At 54.9% G+C, this 18,340-nt stretch overlaps 1 protein-coding gene across 1 annotated transcript in view; it reads left to right on the top strand.

Annotated features, from left to right (window-relative positions):
* LOC107079645 (nuclear factor interleukin-3-regulated protein-like) overlaps positions 1 to 8,718 on the top strand; it is a 35,054-nt gene extending 26,336 nt beyond the window's left edge. The window contains exon 2 of the mRNA XM_015365343.2: positions 6,070 to 8,718. Coding sequence (XP_015220829.2) covers positions 6,590 to 7,507 — 918 coding nt within the window. The 5' untranslated portion in view covers positions 6,070 to 6,589 and the 3' untranslated portion in view covers positions 7,508 to 8,718. The remainder of the gene's footprint in view (positions 1 to 6,069) is intronic.
* The last annotated feature ends 9,622 nt before the right edge of the window (positions 8,719 to 18,340 follow it).

Below are 18,340 nucleotides of genomic sequence, written 5' to 3'. Positions count from 1 at the left end.
AGCCCTGTATATCTACACCGAGAGACCAGCCAGACTGACACAGCCCTGTATATCTACACTGAGAGAGACCAGGCAGACTGACACAGCCCTGTATATCTACACTGAGAGAGACCAGTCAGACTGACAAAGCCCTGTATATCTACACCGAGAGACCAGTCAGACTGACACAGCCCTGTATATCTACACTGAGAGAGACCAGCCAGACTGACACAGCCCTGTATATCTACACTGAGAGACCAGTCAGATTGACACAGCCCTGTATATCTACACCGAGAGACCAGCCAGACTGACACAGCCCTGTATATCTACACTGAGAGAGACCAGGCAGACTGACACAGCCCTGTATATCTACACCGAGAGAGACCAGCCAGACTGACACAGCCCTGTATATCTACACCGAGAGAGACCAGCCAGACTGACACAGCCCTGTATATCTACACTGAGAGACCAGCCAGACTGACACAGCCCTGTATATCTACACTGAGAGAGACCAGTCAGACTGACACAGCCCTGTATATCTACACTGAGAGACCAGCCAGACTGACACAGCCCTGTATATCTACACTGAGAGACCAGTCAGATTGACACAGCCCTGTATATCTACACCGAGAGACCAGTCAGACTGACACAGCCCTGTATATCTACACTGAGAGAGACCAGCCAGACTGACACAGCCCTGTATATCTACACTGAGAGACCAGTCAGATTGACACAGCCCTGTATATCTACACCGAGAGACCAGCCAGACTGACACAGCCCTGTATATCTACACCGAGAGACCAGTCAGACTGACACAGCCCTGTATATCTACACTGAGAGAGACCAGCCAGACTGACACAGCCCTCTATATCTACACTGAGAGACCAGTCAGATTGACACAGCCCTGTATATCTACACCGAGAGACCAGCCAGACTGACACAGCCCTGTATATCTACACCGAGAGACCAGGCAGACTGACACAGCCCTGTATATCTACACCGAGAGAGACCAGCCAGACTGACACAGCCCTGTATATCTACACCGAGAGACCAGTCAGATTGACACAGCCCTGTATATCTACACTGAGAGACCAGTCAGACTGACACAGCCCTGTATATCTACACCGAGAGAGACCAGCCAGACTGACACAGCCCTGTATATTTACACCGAGAGACCAGCCAGACTGACACAGCCCTGTATATCTACACCGAGAGACCAGTCAGATTGACACAGCCCTGTATATCTACACCGAGAGACCAGTCAGATTGACACAGCCCTGTATATCTACACCGAGAGAGACCAGCCAGACTGACACAGCCCTGTATATTTACACCGAGAGACCAGCCAGACTGACACAGCCCTGTATATCTACACCGAGAGACCAGTCAGATTGACACAGCCCTGTATATCTACACTGAGAGACCAGTCAGATTGACACAGCCCTGTATATCTACACTGAGAGACCAGCCAGACTGACACAGCCCTGTATATCTACACCGAGAGACCAGCCAGATTGACACAGCCCTGTATATCTACACCAAGAGAGACCAGTCAGACTGACACAGCCCTGTATATCTACACCGAGAGTCCAGTCAGACTGACACAGCCCTGTGTATCTACACCAAGAGACCAGTCAGACTGACACAGCCCTGTATATCTACACCGAGAGTCCAGTCAGACTGACACAGCCCTGTGTATCTACACCGAGAGACCAGTCAGATTGACACAGCCCTGTATATCTTCACTGACAGACCAGCCAGACTGACACAGCCCTGTATATCTACACCAAGAGTCCAGTCAGACTGACACAGCCCTGTGTATCTACACGGAGAGACCAGTCAGATTGACACAGCCCTGTATATCTACACCGAGAGACCAGCCAGACTGACACAGCCCTGTATATCTACACCGAGAGACCAGTCAGACTGACACAGCCCTGTATATCTACACTGAGAGAGACCAGCCAGACTGACACAGCCCTGTATATTTACACTGAGAGACCAGCCAGACTGACACAGCCCTGTATATCTACACTGAGAGACCAGTCAGATTGACACAGCCCTGTATATCTACACCGAGAGAGACCAGTCAGACTTACACAACTGACACAGGAGAGAGGGAAGGGGAGGGAGCCGAGCGAGGGAGACAGGCCATGTGGTCTAGAGTGTGTGGGAGAGAGCAGGCAGAGGACGCACAAGTGTTCTTTCCACTTCCTGTTCCTCCCAGCCCGTGCTCCTAACGCACAGGCCTGAGCTCTGCAGGCTGAACAGGACCACATCTCACCCACTCCCACTAACACACTCATTCTCAGTTTTAGAAATTACGCAAAACCCAGGTTTCAGAAAGCGAAACAGTGCACCAATCTCACCCCAGCATCTTATACACAAGAAAGGATATTAGTAGTGACATGATTCTTGGAAAGGTGCCTACAGGACCTTTAAATTGCAGGTTACTGAACATGAAAAATACACCAAAGTAACCACCAACACTCTGCTTGAAGTGTGAGATTTCTGAGATTAAGAAAATGGGTATAATTTGAAGAAGAAGACCAGGATAACTTCACCGATCTGGCAGCGAGCTCCCTGAGCTCTGAAAGGGCAGAGGGTGGACCTGCTTGAGCTGTCCAGGTGGGCTGCCAGCTCCCATCTCCTCTCACTGCACAGCAGCAGATCAAAGAGGCAGAGCCCCCCTGGGCCACGAGCCCAACACACACCCCCTGGCCGACCACAGCCTCGCCTGAGCCGAGCTCGCGCTGCAGGCCTGCGTGGGCTGTGCACTCGCTCACCTGTCTCTCCCATCCCCAGCTTCAAACACCCACACGCACACGCCGCTCTCTACTGACAGCTTGAAGGGCTGAGCTGGAAACTCTGAGCACTGCGACCAGACGCCTGCTGCGCCCCGAAATCACAGATCCCCTGCAGGGGGGGGAGGCCAGCACGGTGCTCTCGGCATGCACGGTCTTTTTACAGCCCTGGATCTGGGGTTGGGAAAAAAACAACCGATGGTCTTCTTTCTCTCAAGATCCAACTGACTCGAAGGGTGGAAGGGAGAAGACAGTGTGTTGCACCTTGTTCCTGAAATCTGCCAGTTCTGCAGGGGGAAGAACCCCTGGGCAAACTGCACTGAACAGGGGGTTCGAAAGGAAGTCAAAGGGGCAGGAGCCCAGCAGGGGAGGGCAGACTCTTGAGAGCCGGCACTGGCAGACAGGGCAGGCAGGTGGGAGACAGGCTCTTCCAGTCAAGCAGGAGCAATCGAGCTCGCGGGAGCCATTGGCTCGTGTTTACTCCTCCAAGCTGCAGGGTAGTTTTGGGGTATTTTCGGAAGCCACAGGCCGTGTGCAATGTAGGGCATTCCACTCCGCGCCTCTGCAGCAGGGCCTCCCTGTCCCTGGGGTTCCCCTGCCCAGGGGGAATCTGTTCTGGGCAGCCCACACACACACACCTCCCTACGGCTCCAGGAAAAAATACAAGCAGGGCAGCAGCAAAAGCAACAGAAAAACAACAACAATCTGTGTTTCACCTGCTGCATGGACAAACTCTCTACCACGCCACTGCCAGGCCTCAGGCTCAGTGCACGCCTGCACTCGGCACTTTCTGCATATTCTGTACATATTTATTGTTCTCCACAACATGTTTTATTGTTCTGGTTGTTATTATTTTTTATGTTTGGACTGACCAGTCTACACTGTGTGGTGCTGTCTGTTGTACACTGTGGTGTTGACTGTTGAACTGTGTGGAGTTGTCTGTTGTACACTGTGGTGTTGTCTGTTGTACTGTGTGGTGCTGGTGCTGTCTGTTGTACTGTGTGGAGTTGTCTGTTGTACACTGTGGTGCTGTCTGTTGTACTGAGTGGTGCTGGTGCTGTCTGTTGTACTGTGTGGAGTTGTCTGTTGTACTGTGTGGTGTTGTCTGTTGTACTGTTGTACTGTGTGGTGTTGTACTGTTGTACTGTGTGGAGGTGTCTGTTGTACTGTGTGGTGTTGTACTGTTGTACTGTGTGGAGGTGTCTGTTGTACTGTGTGGTGTTGTACCGTTGTACTGTGTGGAGTTGTCTGTTGTACTGTGTGGTGTTGTACTGTTGTACTGTGTGGTGTTGTTCTGTTGTACTGTGTGGTGTTGTACTGTTGTACTGTGTGGTGTTGTACTGTTGTACTGTGTGGAGTTGTCTGTTGTACTGTGTGGTGTTGTACTGTTGTACTGTGTGGTGTTGTACTGTTGTACTGTGTGGAGTTGTCTGTTGTACTGTGTGGTGTTGTACTGTTGTACTGTGTGGAGTTGTCTGTTGTACTGTGTGGTGTTGTCTGTTGTACTGTGTGGTGTTGTACTGTTGTACTGTGTGGTGTTGTCTGTTGTACTGTGTGGTGTTGTACTGTTGTACTGTGTGGTGTTGTGGTGTTGTCTGTTGTACTGTTGTACTGTGTGGTGTTGTACTGTTGTACTGTGTGGAGTTGTCTGTTGTACTGTGTGGTGTTGTACTGTTGTACTGTTGTACTGTGTGGTGTTGTCTGTTGTACTGTGTGGTGTTGTACTGTGGTACTGTGTGGAGTTGTCTGTTGTACTGTGTGGTGTTGTCTGTTGTACTGTTGTACTGTGTGGTGTTGTCTGTTGTACTGTGTGGAGTTGTCTGTTGTCTGTTGTACTGTGTGGTGTTGTACTGTTGTACTGTGTGGAGTTGTCTGTTGTCTGTTGTACTGTGTGGTGTTGTACTGTTGTACTGTGTGGTGTTGTACTGTTGTACTGTGTGGTGTTGTCTGTTGTACTGTGTGGTGTTGTGGTGTTGTCTGTTGTACTGTTGTACTGTGTGGTGTTGTACTGTTGTACTGTGTGGAGTTGTCTGTTGTACTGTGTGGTGTTGTACTGTTGTACTGTTGTACTGTGTGGTGTTGTCTGTTGTACTGTGTGGTGTTGTACTGTGGTACTGTGTGGAGTTGTCTGTTGTACTGTGTGGTGTTGTCTGTTGTACTGTGTGGTGTTGTCTGTTGTACTGTTGTACTGCGTGGTGTTGTCTGTTGTACTGTGTGGAGTTGTCTGTTGTCTGTTGTACTGTGTGGTGTTGTACTGTTGTCTGTTGTACTGTGTGGTGTTGTACTGTTGTACTGTGTGGTGTACTGTTGTACTGTGTGGTGTTGTACTGTTGTACTGTGTGGTGTTGTCTGTTGTCTGTTGTACTGTGTGGTGTTGTACTGTTGTACTGTGTGGTGTACTGTTGTACTGTGTGGTGTTGTGGTGTTGTACTGTTGTACTGTGTGGAGTTGTCTGTTGTCTGTTGTACTGTGTGGTGTTGTACTGTTGTACTGTGTGGTGTTGTACTGTGTGGTGTTGTTCTGTTGTACTGTGTGGTGTTGTCTGTTGTACTGTGTGGAGTTGTACTGTTGTACTGTGTGGTGTTGTACTGTTGTACTGTGTGGTGTTGTACTGTGTGGTGTTGTACTGTTGTACTGTGTGGTGTTGTACTGTTGTACTGTGTGGTGTTGTACTGTGTGGTGTTGTACTGTGTGGTGTACTGTTGTACTGTGTGGTGTTGTACTGTTGTACTGTGTGGTGTTGTACTGTTGTACTGTGTGGTGTTGTACTGTGTGGTGTTGTACTGTGTGGTGTACTGTTGTACTGTGTGGTGTTGTACTGTGTGGTGTTGTACTGTGTGGTGTACTGTTGTACTGTGTGGTGTTGTACTGTTGTACTGTGTGGTGTTGTACTGTTGTACTATGTGGTGTTGTACTGTTGTACTATGTGGAGTTGTCTGTTGTACTGTGTGGTGTTGTACTGTGTGGAGTTGTACTGTTGTACTATGTGGAGTTGTCTGTTGTACTGTGTGGTGTTGTACTGTGTGGAGTTGTACTGTTGTACTGTGTGGTGTTGTCTGTTGTACTGTGTGTGTCCCGAGCCAATAAGCTCCTCTACTCTACTACCACTCCTCTAGTACTTCTGAAGTAGCAGTGCTGAAGCCAATGAACAAAGCTGCTGCTGCTGTTTCCTGGGGTCTGTCCAGGCTGCTGGCGCCTCATTTACAGTGTTAAAGCACCGCTGGGTCTACTAGACTCTGCTTCATGGATTGAAAAGATTACCGGTCTCTCCTTATTTCACCTGCAGGGAGGACGCAAGCACACCCCCCGCGGAAGTGGAGCACTGACGATGCCCCAAGCTCCTGATCGCTCCGCCTTCCTGCCAGCTGGAGACCCCCTCGCGCACCCCTGAACCTCCAGAGACCCCATGGAAGCACGTTGCCGCGATCCGATGGCTACGGCCGCGTCGCCGCGGCACTGAGGCCGCCAGTGTTGCACCTCCTTCGAACGCACGGCAGGGCGACCTCTACCGGCGGGCGTGTTTGACGAGGACCGCTCCGGCCAGCTCCCCAGCTCCCCAGCTGTCCCAGCGATCCTTCCCCTATGCCTCCCAGCAGTCTGTCCTACCCAGACACAGAGCGCGCCCCCGTGCAGGCCACTCCCTCCTCGAGTTAGACGAGACACGCCCCCTCCCAGGCCCCGCCCTCTTCCCCTGACACGCCCCCACCACCGTGTGCAGCCCCGCCCACATGGGAGGAGCCTGAGCTCCTGCTCCAGCAAGGCCACAGGAGACACAGCCTCCTCTTCCCTCCTCCAGAGCTGCCACGATGGAGAGCCCCTTCGTCGTGCCCATGATGGGCGCGGGGGACGACGTGATGCCGCGGGACCTCGAGCGGCAGCCGGCGCGGCCCGGCGTGGGGCTCTCGCTGACGGGCTCGTCCCGCCGCAAGCGGGAGTTCATGCCGGACGAGAAGAAGGACGCCAGCTACTGGGAGAAGCGGCGCAAGAACAACGAGGCGGCCAAGCGCTCGCGCGAGAAGCGCCGCGTCAACGACTTCGTGCTGGAGAGCCGGCTGCTGGCGCTGGGCGAGGAGAACGTGCGCCTGCGGGCCGAGCTGCTGGCGCTCAAGCTGCGCTTCGGCCTGCTGAGCCCCGCTGCCTACGCCGCGCACCAGCCCGGCCTGCTGCAGCTGCGCCCGCTGCCGCCCCCCCCGCCCGGCGTGCCCCCGCTGCCCGACGGCGCCTTCTGGGTCAAGAGGCGGGCCGAGCGCCACTGCGGGCAGGGCAAGCCCCCCCCGGCTCACCCCCAGCAGTACCCCGAGCACCCCGCCTTCACCAGCCAGCCCGGCTCCGCCTTCACCCCCACACGCAACCCCCTGGCGGGGGGGTACCCCTACTGCTTCGACAAGTACCCCCCATATCCCGCTATCGGGGCGCCCCCACCCCTAGCCCCGCTGCACCCTCCGGCCCCCGGCCCCTGGCCCGGCCTGCCCCTGCCCAGCCGCCCCCCCGCCTCCAAGACGGCCTCCGACGAGGAGGAGGAGGAGGAGCAGCAGGTGCCCGCGGCCTCGGAGGGGGACCCCAGGGCCGCCCTGCCCCACAAGCTGAGGCTGAAGGCCAGGGTGCCCCAGGAGCGGGCGGAGTCGGACGGGGAGGGGGGCGCGGGCGCCGGCGGGCGGGGGCAGAGGGAGCGGGCAGTCTCTCCCCGCGCCGAGGCCGCGGGCCGGCTGAGCGAGTCGGACTGAGCCGGACCCCAGCCTCGTCTCCGGGCCCAGCAGGACCGGGGGTCAGGGTCCGGCCCCGAGAGGCGCAGGGCACGCGCTGTGAAAGAGCCCTGAAATGGAACTGAACCATGAACACCCGGGCGCACTCTGCAGCTGCAGCCCAGTGACCTCTCCCCCCCAGAGAAGGAAGAGCAGCAGCCTGCATGAAGATGGATATTCCTGTTTGGTGCTTTTTTTTACACACAGCTTTTTAACCAAAGAGACCTTTTACTGCCCCAACCTGAATCCCCTTGAGATCATTCACGCTGGTCCCAGTAAACAAGGCGCTCCTGGTCGATATTAGAAGCAGCGAACAGAGGATCTGAGCTTCCCGTTTCAATTCAAGTTTCAGACTCCCGTCAGGCGATATTCATCCCGGCGAAGGACTGACCGCTGAACTCCTACACTGTCTTTCAGTCCGAGGGTAAGTTTCAAATCCCAGCCTCCCCGGGTCAGCACACACAACCTGGGAAAGAGCACTATCGTCACTGTCCAGCGAGCTGGCCCTCCACTGGCCTGGCTGGTGTCCACCCCCTCTGGTCAGACCACAGACACACTTGTCCTGTCCGGGAGACTCCAGCATTACAGCCTGCACCCCCACAATTCTCTGCCTCTGGTTTGTTTGCCGCTGATGAACGTACCCCAAAACAAAGGCGATGGGGCACGCAGGATGACCCCTTGGGCGGGGTATCTGAGGGCAGGCGGTCCTGCCGACTTCCTGTGGGTTCAAGTGCCCAGACTGGGAGCACAGCCCAGCGCAGAGGAGAAGTCTGAAGGTCGCCTTCCCTTTACTGAACAAACTCCAGGTGGCTTTTCCTGCAGAAAACACACTAACCTGCACGGCGAGGAAGAGCCGCGGGCTGCAGGGACTCCTCGAAACAGCCTCCGCCATGGGGAGCCAAGCGGCCCGGGAGCGAGCGAGCCGGTCGTGGAGCACCCCAGTTTGTTAAAAACCTGCCTGCTCCCACCCTCCCGGCTCTTCCCCGAGCCTGGGGGCACAAAGGACTCTCGCCAGCTGAGCCACTCGGTGCCAGGGGCCTCTCACTGGCGCCCCTGAACTCCGGGAACAAGCCGGGCGCCGGGGTCTCTCTCTCTCTCTCAGGGGCTGCAGAACAGGCTCTCAGGGTTGACAGAATACACTGTGACTCCAGATTTGTATTTGATCAAACAATAAAGATAAAAAAGACCTGTGAGTGATCTGCCAGTTTCGTGTGTTCTGTCGCAATGATGTGTTGAAGTTAGAGGCTGACTAGTCCGATCCCTTTTGCGGTGTTCTTGATTGCCTTCAAACCCAGTTGCCATTAAAACCCTGCTCTGTAGCAGTTATAGAGCACTGTTTCACAGGTGGTCCTGACAGCGTCCAGCCCCTGCTGTGGCCTCTGGCCTCTCTGGGGAGTGTCCCCACAGTGGCAGCTGGATTGAAATGTGTGATAATTAAAGTAACATTTCTCTCTAGTCTCACTGAGCTGAACTCCCATGCAGAATCTTCTGAGGCTGGCTTGCCTACTGCCACTGCCTCTTAATTACTTAATTGGTCTAATGACATCCAATTGGTCTCATCATCGACGTGAATACATTTATCGCAGCCTTCTGAGGGCCTTTCTGGCTTGATGGTGAAAACACAGCCCTTTTCCTTTAAGACGTTCTCTCAACATTGTTTTTCAAGAACGGATTTAAAACAGCCGATGCCCACAGGTGTCACACAAAACAAGCGCTGGCTCATTGAAACGGATCAACAGCAAGAGGAGATCAGCTGACTCGAATTATTTTCCATTCACGCCCCCCCATGGCTAATAACAGTGCTGTTATCGGCCTGCACTCTCCCTGACACTGACACAGGCACACCATCCCCTCTCTTCTGCTCTCACTGGAGCTGGAGAACCTCTGAGCAGAGCACGCTGTATTTCTGACTCCATCCAGTCAGCTTACGAAAGCATTACTACCCTTCAAATGGCAGTAAACTGCTCACCAACAGGGCAATAGATCCAAAGCAGCATCTACAGGGGACCTGTAACACCTGAAACAGATATAGGATTGGTAGCCCATCCAAAAACCAGGATAGAAATAAATCAAAAGGTCAGAAAAATATATTTGAGCAAATTGACTGGTCACCGTTACAGCTGTGCCACAACACATAGATGTCCATGGGAGAGGCCTAAAGTAACAGTGGTCAGTAATTGAGCACACTTCTGGGACTGATTGAATCAGCTGCAGCCCTGTAAAAGACACAAGGCTCCTTTAAGGATCAGGATGCAGTAACCCTGCCTGCGTTTGATCAGGCTGTTCGTCTGCTTTAACCTCTGCTTCTCAGGGTGAAGTGACCACAAGCCCTCTGGGGTTTATATCAGCCCTGGGCAGGAACAGGCAAGACGTTTATTTACTCGGAGATAACAGACCAGAGCAGAAGGCGGCCCCGATGCTCTCGCGAACAGAGAACACGATCGGATTGTGCATCAATCTGGGGGTGCTGGGTGCAGGGTAAATGCTCATCTCTGGGGGGTTGGGCTTGAGAAAGCCACTGGGGTCCTGCTAGCTGAGGCCCGGGGACCCTACGTCTTTCTAAGGGCTGGCTACCCAGAGCAGGTGGAGCCCCCGATAAAATCACCAGGACCCCTGGTGTCACCTCGCCCCCCCAATTCCACCCCAACCACCAATTATTAAGGGGAGGAGCTGCTGGTAAATGACTGTCTAGCCACAAGAGAAAACCACAGAAGTCACACAAAGATGTGCGCTTGTGACTGATTCAGGCGCACACACACACACACACATCCTTGCACTGTGTGTGCGTGTGTGTCAGTTAGCAGCAGGACAGGCTGGGAGGCGATACCACACCCCCTCTGCAGGAGGCACCAACCCGGCTTACAATGCCAGCTCCTCTGTCCAGTTGCCCCCAAGAGCCCGCTCCAGCTCTGCTGACCCGGGAGCAGGTCCTGCTGCTGCAGACGGGCACAGGCTGTTGACAGCAGAGGGCAGGGAGACAGGAGGGGAGGCACCGAGAGACAAGTGTGGCATCATCGCAGAAGAGCACCAGGGACAGCCGAAGAAACACAGCCAGTCCCACTGAGTCACAGACCGGCCGCTTCCAGGAGCAGCTGCTCTGCGAAAGGCTGAGAACGCTCTGTGGTTCAGATGCTTTTTTTTAAAAAAAAAATAGCGTTTTGATGCAGAAATAACTCTTCTCTTCCGCGATGTGGCCGAGGCCTGAAGCGAAAAGAGAAATTCAGCCCCCCCCCCCCACCCTGGACACACAGCGACAGAAGCGTTCAGTTCCTCCTGGCCCTGCGGCACCTATCCCACCCCGGATCGAGCAGCTCTGAAGGGGTTAAACGTCCTGCCCCGACCAGCAGTTAAATGCCACTTTGCCCCATTGCACCCCCCCACCCAGCGAAAAGGGACGCCGCGTGGCTCCGAGTTTCCTCCGAAAGCTGCGCGCGGCGAGCTCTCCGAGACACCTGATCGCTATCACTCTCGCAGCCCCCTGCAAGCCAGCAGAGAGGCGACTCCACGCGCGGCTCTCTCTGCCTGATCGCCCGCCCAGCGATCTGCAGGACACACGCAGGGTCCAGCCCTGGGGTCAGCTCCGTCACCGAGCTGCTGATGCACGCAGACTCGCTCTTCAGGGTAGCAGCTGACAGGCAGGGAGTTATGCACTAATTTACAAGGTGGCCTGGATGTCCTCTACTTTTTTGCTCAGCTTTCTGATGCTTTTATACGAGAGAGAACCGGGACGATCACAGCACGGTGACACTGGTGTACAGCCTGAGCTGACCAGGCCTCAGCACGAATGTGTAACCGCAGGGCAGGGATTACAGCCTGTGGCAGGTGCGGAGGTACACTGTACAGTTCGAATGCACAAGCGATGATCACTGGTAATGACAGAGGGTGACCAGAGCTGAACTCGGACTACAAGACTTCCTGTAAAACCGCTTGGGTTCAGGGCACCATGGGGGCTGTATCACTTGATGTTCTCCAGAGACGGCCTTTATGCACCACAAATTAAAACATTTCAAATCTTCCCTGAACCCCACTGGGATTTTTTGCATCCTCTTCACTGGGATTGGACAGTCGATCACCACGTGGACCAATCGATCCGCTAATCGTGGGCGACGCTAGCATCGGCCAATTAATCACCGTGTGGCGGGCCGACGTGGACTCATCAGACCCCTTTCCTGGTGCTCCCCTCCTGCCCCGTACTAAGCAGGAGATCGCAAGCTGCACGCCCCAGCCAGCGCTCCCACCGAAACCCTTCACTGAAGGAGTGGTGCTGACATCTCTGGCGTCATCTCCGTGGGGGGTGATGAGGAGAGAAACCATGAGTGACACATCTCGTCCGGGGACCAGCGGTGGTCAGGGCTGGCTGGGGTTGGAGTCAGTGAGGCAGCTTCCCCGAACCAGTGACGCAGCCTGAAGAGAGCTGACCTCAAGCAGCCCACTGTCCGGACACCCCCTGCCCCCTGAGGTCAGAGAAGGGCAACAGACAGACAAGCAGCCCCTCCCACCCTCCTGACTCATGGAATCAAACCCCCCCCCCCCAGACAGCGAGACCCTCCCACCCACCCCTCTCCCCAGACCCTCGGCTTCCAGGCACTGTGGGTGCCCGACTCGAGCTGAGAGGGGGGTCTGGGTTTATCGCAGTGAAGCTGTAGGGACTCTCACAGCTCCCCGGCGTCGCAGAGCAGCTCAGCGGATTTCAGGCCACGGCTGCGATAAGCCAGAGATCTTCCGTTACCAGCGGGGGGGGGCAGGGCAGCTCGCAGCAGCCTGTATCAGTGCACTTGGGTAACCTCACCTGTCCCAGGTGTGAGCACAGGAAGCCCAGCTCCAGGTTCCTGGTTCACCACAGAGCGTTGCTGCCCCCCCCTCGTGCTCTCCTCTGGGGTTAATGCAGAGAGGGAGAGAGAAAAAACTCGAGCGAAAAAAAACAGATAAAAATGTATTTCTGTCTTTTCATAGTGGTGCGCCACATCCTCAGGAAGAGAATAGTGCCGCATCAGGGGAGCTGAACTGAGGCTGCGTGACTGTGCACAGGGACAGGAGCCCTGCACACAGCACACTTCAGCCCTGCTTTCTACTGCCAACAAAAACACAAGGTCTCTGACAAGTGCAGTATTCCCTCAGTGTTGCCCCATTGCACTGCCATATTGCCCTCAGTGTTGCCCTATTGCACCACCATATTGCCCTCAGTGTTGCCCTATTGCACCGCCATATTGCCCTCAGTATTGCCCCATTGCACTGCCATATTGCCCTCAGTGTTGCCCTACTGCACTGCCATGAATCTCTCAGTGTTGCCCTATTGCACTGCCATATTGCCCTCAGTATTTCCCCATTGCACTGCCATGATGCCTTCAGTGTTGCCCTATTCCACCGCCATATTGCCCTCAGTGTTGCCCTATTGCAGTGCCATAATGCCCTCAGTGTTGCCCTATTGCACCGCCATAATGTCCTCAGTGTTGCCCTATTGGACTGCCATATTGCCCTCAGTGTTGCCCTATTGCAGTGCCATAATGCCCTCAGTGTTGCCCTATTGCAGTGCCATAATGCCCTCAGTGTTGCCCTATTGCACCGCCATAATGTCCTCAGTGTTGCCCTATTGGACTGCCATGGTGCCCTCAGTGTTGCCCTATTGCACCGCCATAATGCCCTCAGTGTTGCCCTATTGGACTGCCATATTGCCCTCAGTGTTGCCCTATTGCACCGCCATAATGCCCTCAGTGTTGCCCTATTGCAGTGCCATAATGCCCTCAGTGTTGCCCTATTGCAGTGCCATAATGCCCTCAGTGTTGCCCTATTGCACCGCCATAATGTCCTCAGTGTTGCCCTATTGCAGTGCCATGGTGCCCTCAGTGTTGCCCTATTGCAGTGCCATGGTGCCCTCAGTGTTGCCCTATTGCACCGCCATAATGCCCTCAGTGTTGCCCTATTGCACCGCCATAATGTCCTCAGTGTTGCCCTATTGGACTGCCATATTGCCCTCAGTGTTGCCCTATTGCAGTGCCATAATGCCCTCAGTGTTGCCCTATTGCACCGCCATAATGTCCTCAGTGTTGCCCTATTGGACTGCCATGGTGCCCTCAGTGTTGCCCTATTGCACCGCCATAATGCCCTCAGTGTTGCCCTATTGCACCGCCATAATGTCCTCAGTGTTGCCCTATTGGACTGCCATGGTGTCCTCAGTGTTGCCCTATTGCACCGCCATAATGCCCTCAGTGTTGCCCTATTGGACTGCCATATTGCCCTCAGTGTTGCCCTATTGCAGTGCCATAATGCCCTCAGTGTTGCCCTATTGCAGTGCCATAATGCCCTCAGTGTTGCCCTATTGCACCGCCATAATGTCCTCAGTGTTGCCCTATTGCACCGCCATAATGCCCTCAGTGTTGCCCTATTGCACCGCCATAATGTCCTCAGTGTTGCCCTATTGGACTGCCATGGTGCCCTCAGTGTTGCCCTATTGGACTGCCATGGTGTCCTCAGTGTTGCCCTATTGCACTGCCATAATGCCCTCAGTGTTGCCCTATTGCAGTGCCATAATGCCCTCAGTGTTGCCCTATTGCACCGCCATAATGTCCTCAGTGTTGCCCTATTGCACCGCCATAATGCCCTCAGTGTTGCCCTATTGCACCGCCATAATGTCCTCAGTGTTGCCCTATTGCACTGCCATGGTGTCCTCAGTGTTGCCCTATTGGACTGCCATAATGTCCTCAGTGTTGCCCTATTGGACTGCCATATTGCCCTCAGTGTTGCCCTATTGCAGTGCCATGGTGCCCTCAGTGTTGCCCTATTGCAGTGCCATAATGCCCTCAGTGTTGCCCTATTGCAGTGCCATAATGCCCTCAGTGTTGCCCTATTGCACCGCCATGGTGCCCTCAGTGTTGCCCTATTGCAGTGCCATGGTGCCCTCAGCTCAGTGACAAGAGTGCTGAATCTGACCTCAGGCAGGCCTAAGATGGTCTGGAAAGCCCCTTGCCAGCCATGCTCAAGCCCGAGAGAGGAGAGGGGAGAGGGGAGAGGATTCACAATCTCCTCTCCAGCAGGGAGGGGGTTAACTCACAGAGCACCGTGTGGAATTTTCCCTGCTGGCGCCACCTCCCCCAGGTCCCTCTCACACTGCTCTCTCTTCCTGTTAGGGATGATGCTGATGTCATCGCGCCAGTGAATGATTCACATGAAACAGGTATGATGTCAGAGTTCACCTCTGACCCATTTCAATCCTGAAAGGGCAACAGCTACAGTGAGCAGAAAAACATACTTTAGATTTTTTGAAGAGCTGGATGGAGACTGACAGTAGATGATGGGTTAATACCACCCATCTGGTCTTAGTGTGCGTACTGAGACAGCTTAACAAACTCTTGAGGGGAGGGGAACCCCTCTACCTCAAAATAGCTTTGTTTTCTTATTTATATGGGTGTCCTCCCACTGACTCTCAATCAGGTTCGACCAGCCAAGTCACAGGTACTCTGGAGCAGGGCCACTGTAAGAGTGCAGTAAAGTCACAGGTACGCTGGAGCAGGGCCACTGTAAGAGTGCAGTAAAGTCACAGGTACTCTGGAGCAGGGCCACTGTAAGAGTGCAGTAAAGTCACAGGTACGCTGGAGCAGGGCCACTGTAAGAGTGCAGTAAAGTCACAGGTACTCTGGAGCAGGGCCACTGTAAGAGTGCAGTAAAGTCACAGGTACGCTGGAGCAGTGCCACAGTAAGAGTGCAGTAAAGTCACAGGTACTCTGGAGCAGGGCCACTGTAAGAGTGCAGTAAAGTCACAGGTACTCTGGAGCAGGGCCACTGTAAGAGTGCAGTAAAGTCACAGGTACTCTGGAGCAGGGCCACTGTAAGAGTGCAGTAAAGTCACAGGTACGCTGGAGCAGTGCCACAGTAAGAGTGCAGTAAAGTCACAGGTACTCTGGAGCAGGGCCACTGTAAGAGTGCAGTAAAGTCACAGGTACTCTGGAGCAGGGCCACTGTAAGAGTGCAGTAAAGTCACAGGTACTCTGGAGCAGGGCCACTGTAAGAGTGCAGTAAAGTCACAGGTACGCTGGAGCAGTGCCACAGTAAGAGTGCAGTAAAGTCACAGGTACTCTGGAGCAGGGCCACTGTAAGAGTGCAGTAAAGTCACATGTACTCTGGAGCAGTGCCAAAGTAAGAGTGCAGTAAAGTCACAGGTACTCTGGAGCAGGGCCACTGTAAGAGTGCAGTAAAGTCACAGGTACGCTGGAGCAGTGCCACTGTAAGAGTGCAGTAAAGTCACAGGTACGCTGGAGCAGGGCCACTGTAAGAGTGCAGTAAAGTCACAGGTGCGCTGGAGTATCTCTAGCAGCGGAATGGCAGGAGGCTGGACGGTCAGGACAGCAGGGTGTGCGCCACCCCTCGTCACCAGGGCCTGTGCCCCCCTGGAGGCTGTACAGAAGCACGAGGTGAAGACAGGAGACCGGGGCAGAGCCTGACCTGCTGTCCAGAGCTCAGAGACCTGGCCACAGGCCACAGGCCACAGGTTCAGCAGCAGCTCTGTCACCCTGCAGCTCCCAGCTTGCAGCCCACTGGAGCCCAGCAGCTGTGAGCCTGGCCAGTACCTGGAGGGGAGACTCCTGGGAAAGCTGAGGCTGCTGCTGGAAGAGGTGCAGTCTGTGTGAGTCCTAATGCCCCAGTATAGTGACGGGGACACTGTACTGTAAAAAGGCGCCGTCCTTCAGATGAGACGTAAAACCGAGGTCCTGACTCACTGTGGTTAAAAATCCTAGTGTTCCTCAAAAAGAGTAGGGGTGTAACCCCAGTGTCCTGGCCAAATTTCTCCCCTGGCCATTACCCATCATGGCCTCCTAATAATCCCCCTCTCTGAACTGGCTTCATCACTCTGCTCTCCTCCCCACTGAGAGCTGGTGTGTGGGGAGTGTACTGGTGCATCATCCAGGTGGGGGTACACACTGGTGGTGGTGGAGGGGATCCCCATTACCTGTATACCACTCTGAGTGGAGTGTCCAGAAAAGCGCTATAGAAGTGTGAGGAATTATTATTATTGTTTACACTTTTAACAAATTACCATTACTGTCAACATTTCTGCAAGCTCATGTTTTAACAACGAAGCCGTTCCGAGATCTGACCTTGCCGTCAGCGCTTGTGAAACAAATCGGTTTCCTTCCGCCCGTGAGATGAGCTCGTGCGCGGGTCCCACACATCAGTCAACCCCAGAACTGCTCCCAGATGGAGCCCTGACCTCACCGGGCAATAAACTCCTGACCCTCTCTGAGCCCTGGACGGTCCAGCCCACTTCACCGATCCAGCAGCTCCTGCAGGGAGTCTACCCCTCCTCCTCCTCCTCCTCCTCCTCCTCCTCTTCCCCAGGCCTGAGCTCAGACTCCTCCAGGGTCTGAGGAAGAGCAGCTGCGGACCTGAGCTCGCCGAGCCCCCTGCACTGTGGACTCCAGCCCCTGCTCGTTATAGCAGGAGGACGTGGTCAAACACAGAGAGAAGGGAGAGGAGACAGGGAGCTCAGTCAAGCTGTTGGCCCAGTACTTGATCTCTAATAATAATAATACTGAGGAACAGTGAATCGGTCTCTCGGCAGTGTAGTATGTGTGTGATGCTGTGTGGAAATGTGTGTAGATGTTGTGATCCCTGTATCTGCTGCGGCAGCCCCGATCAGTCACGCCAACAGAGCGTCTTGAACTGAGTGGAGGGTCTGTGGAGAGAGAGAGGCAGAGAGAAAGCGCCTCGTCAGCAGTAACGACAACAACACGCATCCGATAACGGAGGGGAGTCTCAGCGAGACCGTGAGACCCCTCCCCTCCTCCCCCCCCCCAGTGGCAGCGCCGCCATCCCAGCCCCCCGACCTCCTGCTCCGCCGGGGGCCTCAGCAGCTGGGCTGTGAGGTGGTGTGGGCGGCTCAGAGCTCGTCCGCACGGAGACCTGGAGAGTCCCCCGAGTGGACAGCACACGCGCCTCTGCCCCTCCCTGTGGAACACGGGCCTGGCAGCCAGCAAGCGTCCACACCTCCAGGAGCGGGCCGGGAGCTGGACAGCTGTTGGGCAGGTGTGGGACGAGTGAGGGACAGGTGTTGCATAGGTGTGGGCCAGGAGCTGGACAGATGTTGCACAGATGTTGGAGAGGTATGAGACGGGTACAGGACAGGTGTGGGACGGTTGTTGGACAGGTATAGGACAGGTGTGGGACAGGCAGTGGTTTTCCATCGCAGCCCAGTACTGTGGCAGGATCTCTGCCAGAGTCAGTCAATCCTCCAGAACCAAGAGTCAAACAGAAATAGAAACTATGTGGAAATACATTGAAAACTGAGCAGGAAGCTTCTTTACACAGAGGGTTGTGGGAGTCTGGAACGAGACTTGTTTACTGCTCGACGGGCTAGCTGGGACAAGCGTTTGGTTTATAGCCCTTCTCCTGTTCTCACACCCAGCTGAGCTGCGGAGGCCGGTCCCCTGCGCTCCTTCAGCGAGGAACAGCTGGCTCCTCACGTCTATGAGCTCCAGCCGACCGGCCGGCCGGGCCGCAGGGCTGTTCCGGTTCGAGTCCCGTCCTGAGCTCTGTCCCAGCAGCCTGGAGGGCCTGTGTTCAGCTTCCAGCTCCTCTCTGCTCCATCCTCCCATTAAATTCTCCGTTTTAATCAGAAGTCGGAGTCCTCCACACCGAGCCAATTTCGGGAGCCGAGCTGCTCCAGGTTTCCGGAAGGTGCGGTCCCGGACCCGCCTGACACAACCGCTGGTCTTACCTGGCGGGGAGCCGGACGCCTTCTCCGACTGCCGAGCTTCTGCTCCAGGCGTCTTCTGCGCTGTCTGCCCCCACTCAGCCGGAGCCGTGTTGTCCTTGTCGCTCCGG

Source organism: Lepisosteus oculatus, chromosome 29 (assembly GCF_040954835.1).
Source record: "Lepisosteus oculatus isolate fLepOcu1 chromosome 29, fLepOcu1.hap2, whole genome shotgun sequence".
Taxonomy (NCBI): Eukaryota; Metazoa; Chordata; class Actinopteri; order Semionotiformes; family Lepisosteidae; genus Lepisosteus; species Lepisosteus oculatus.
Note: the sequence above shows the minus strand (reverse complement) of the source record. Positions and strands in the feature narration are given on the sequence as shown.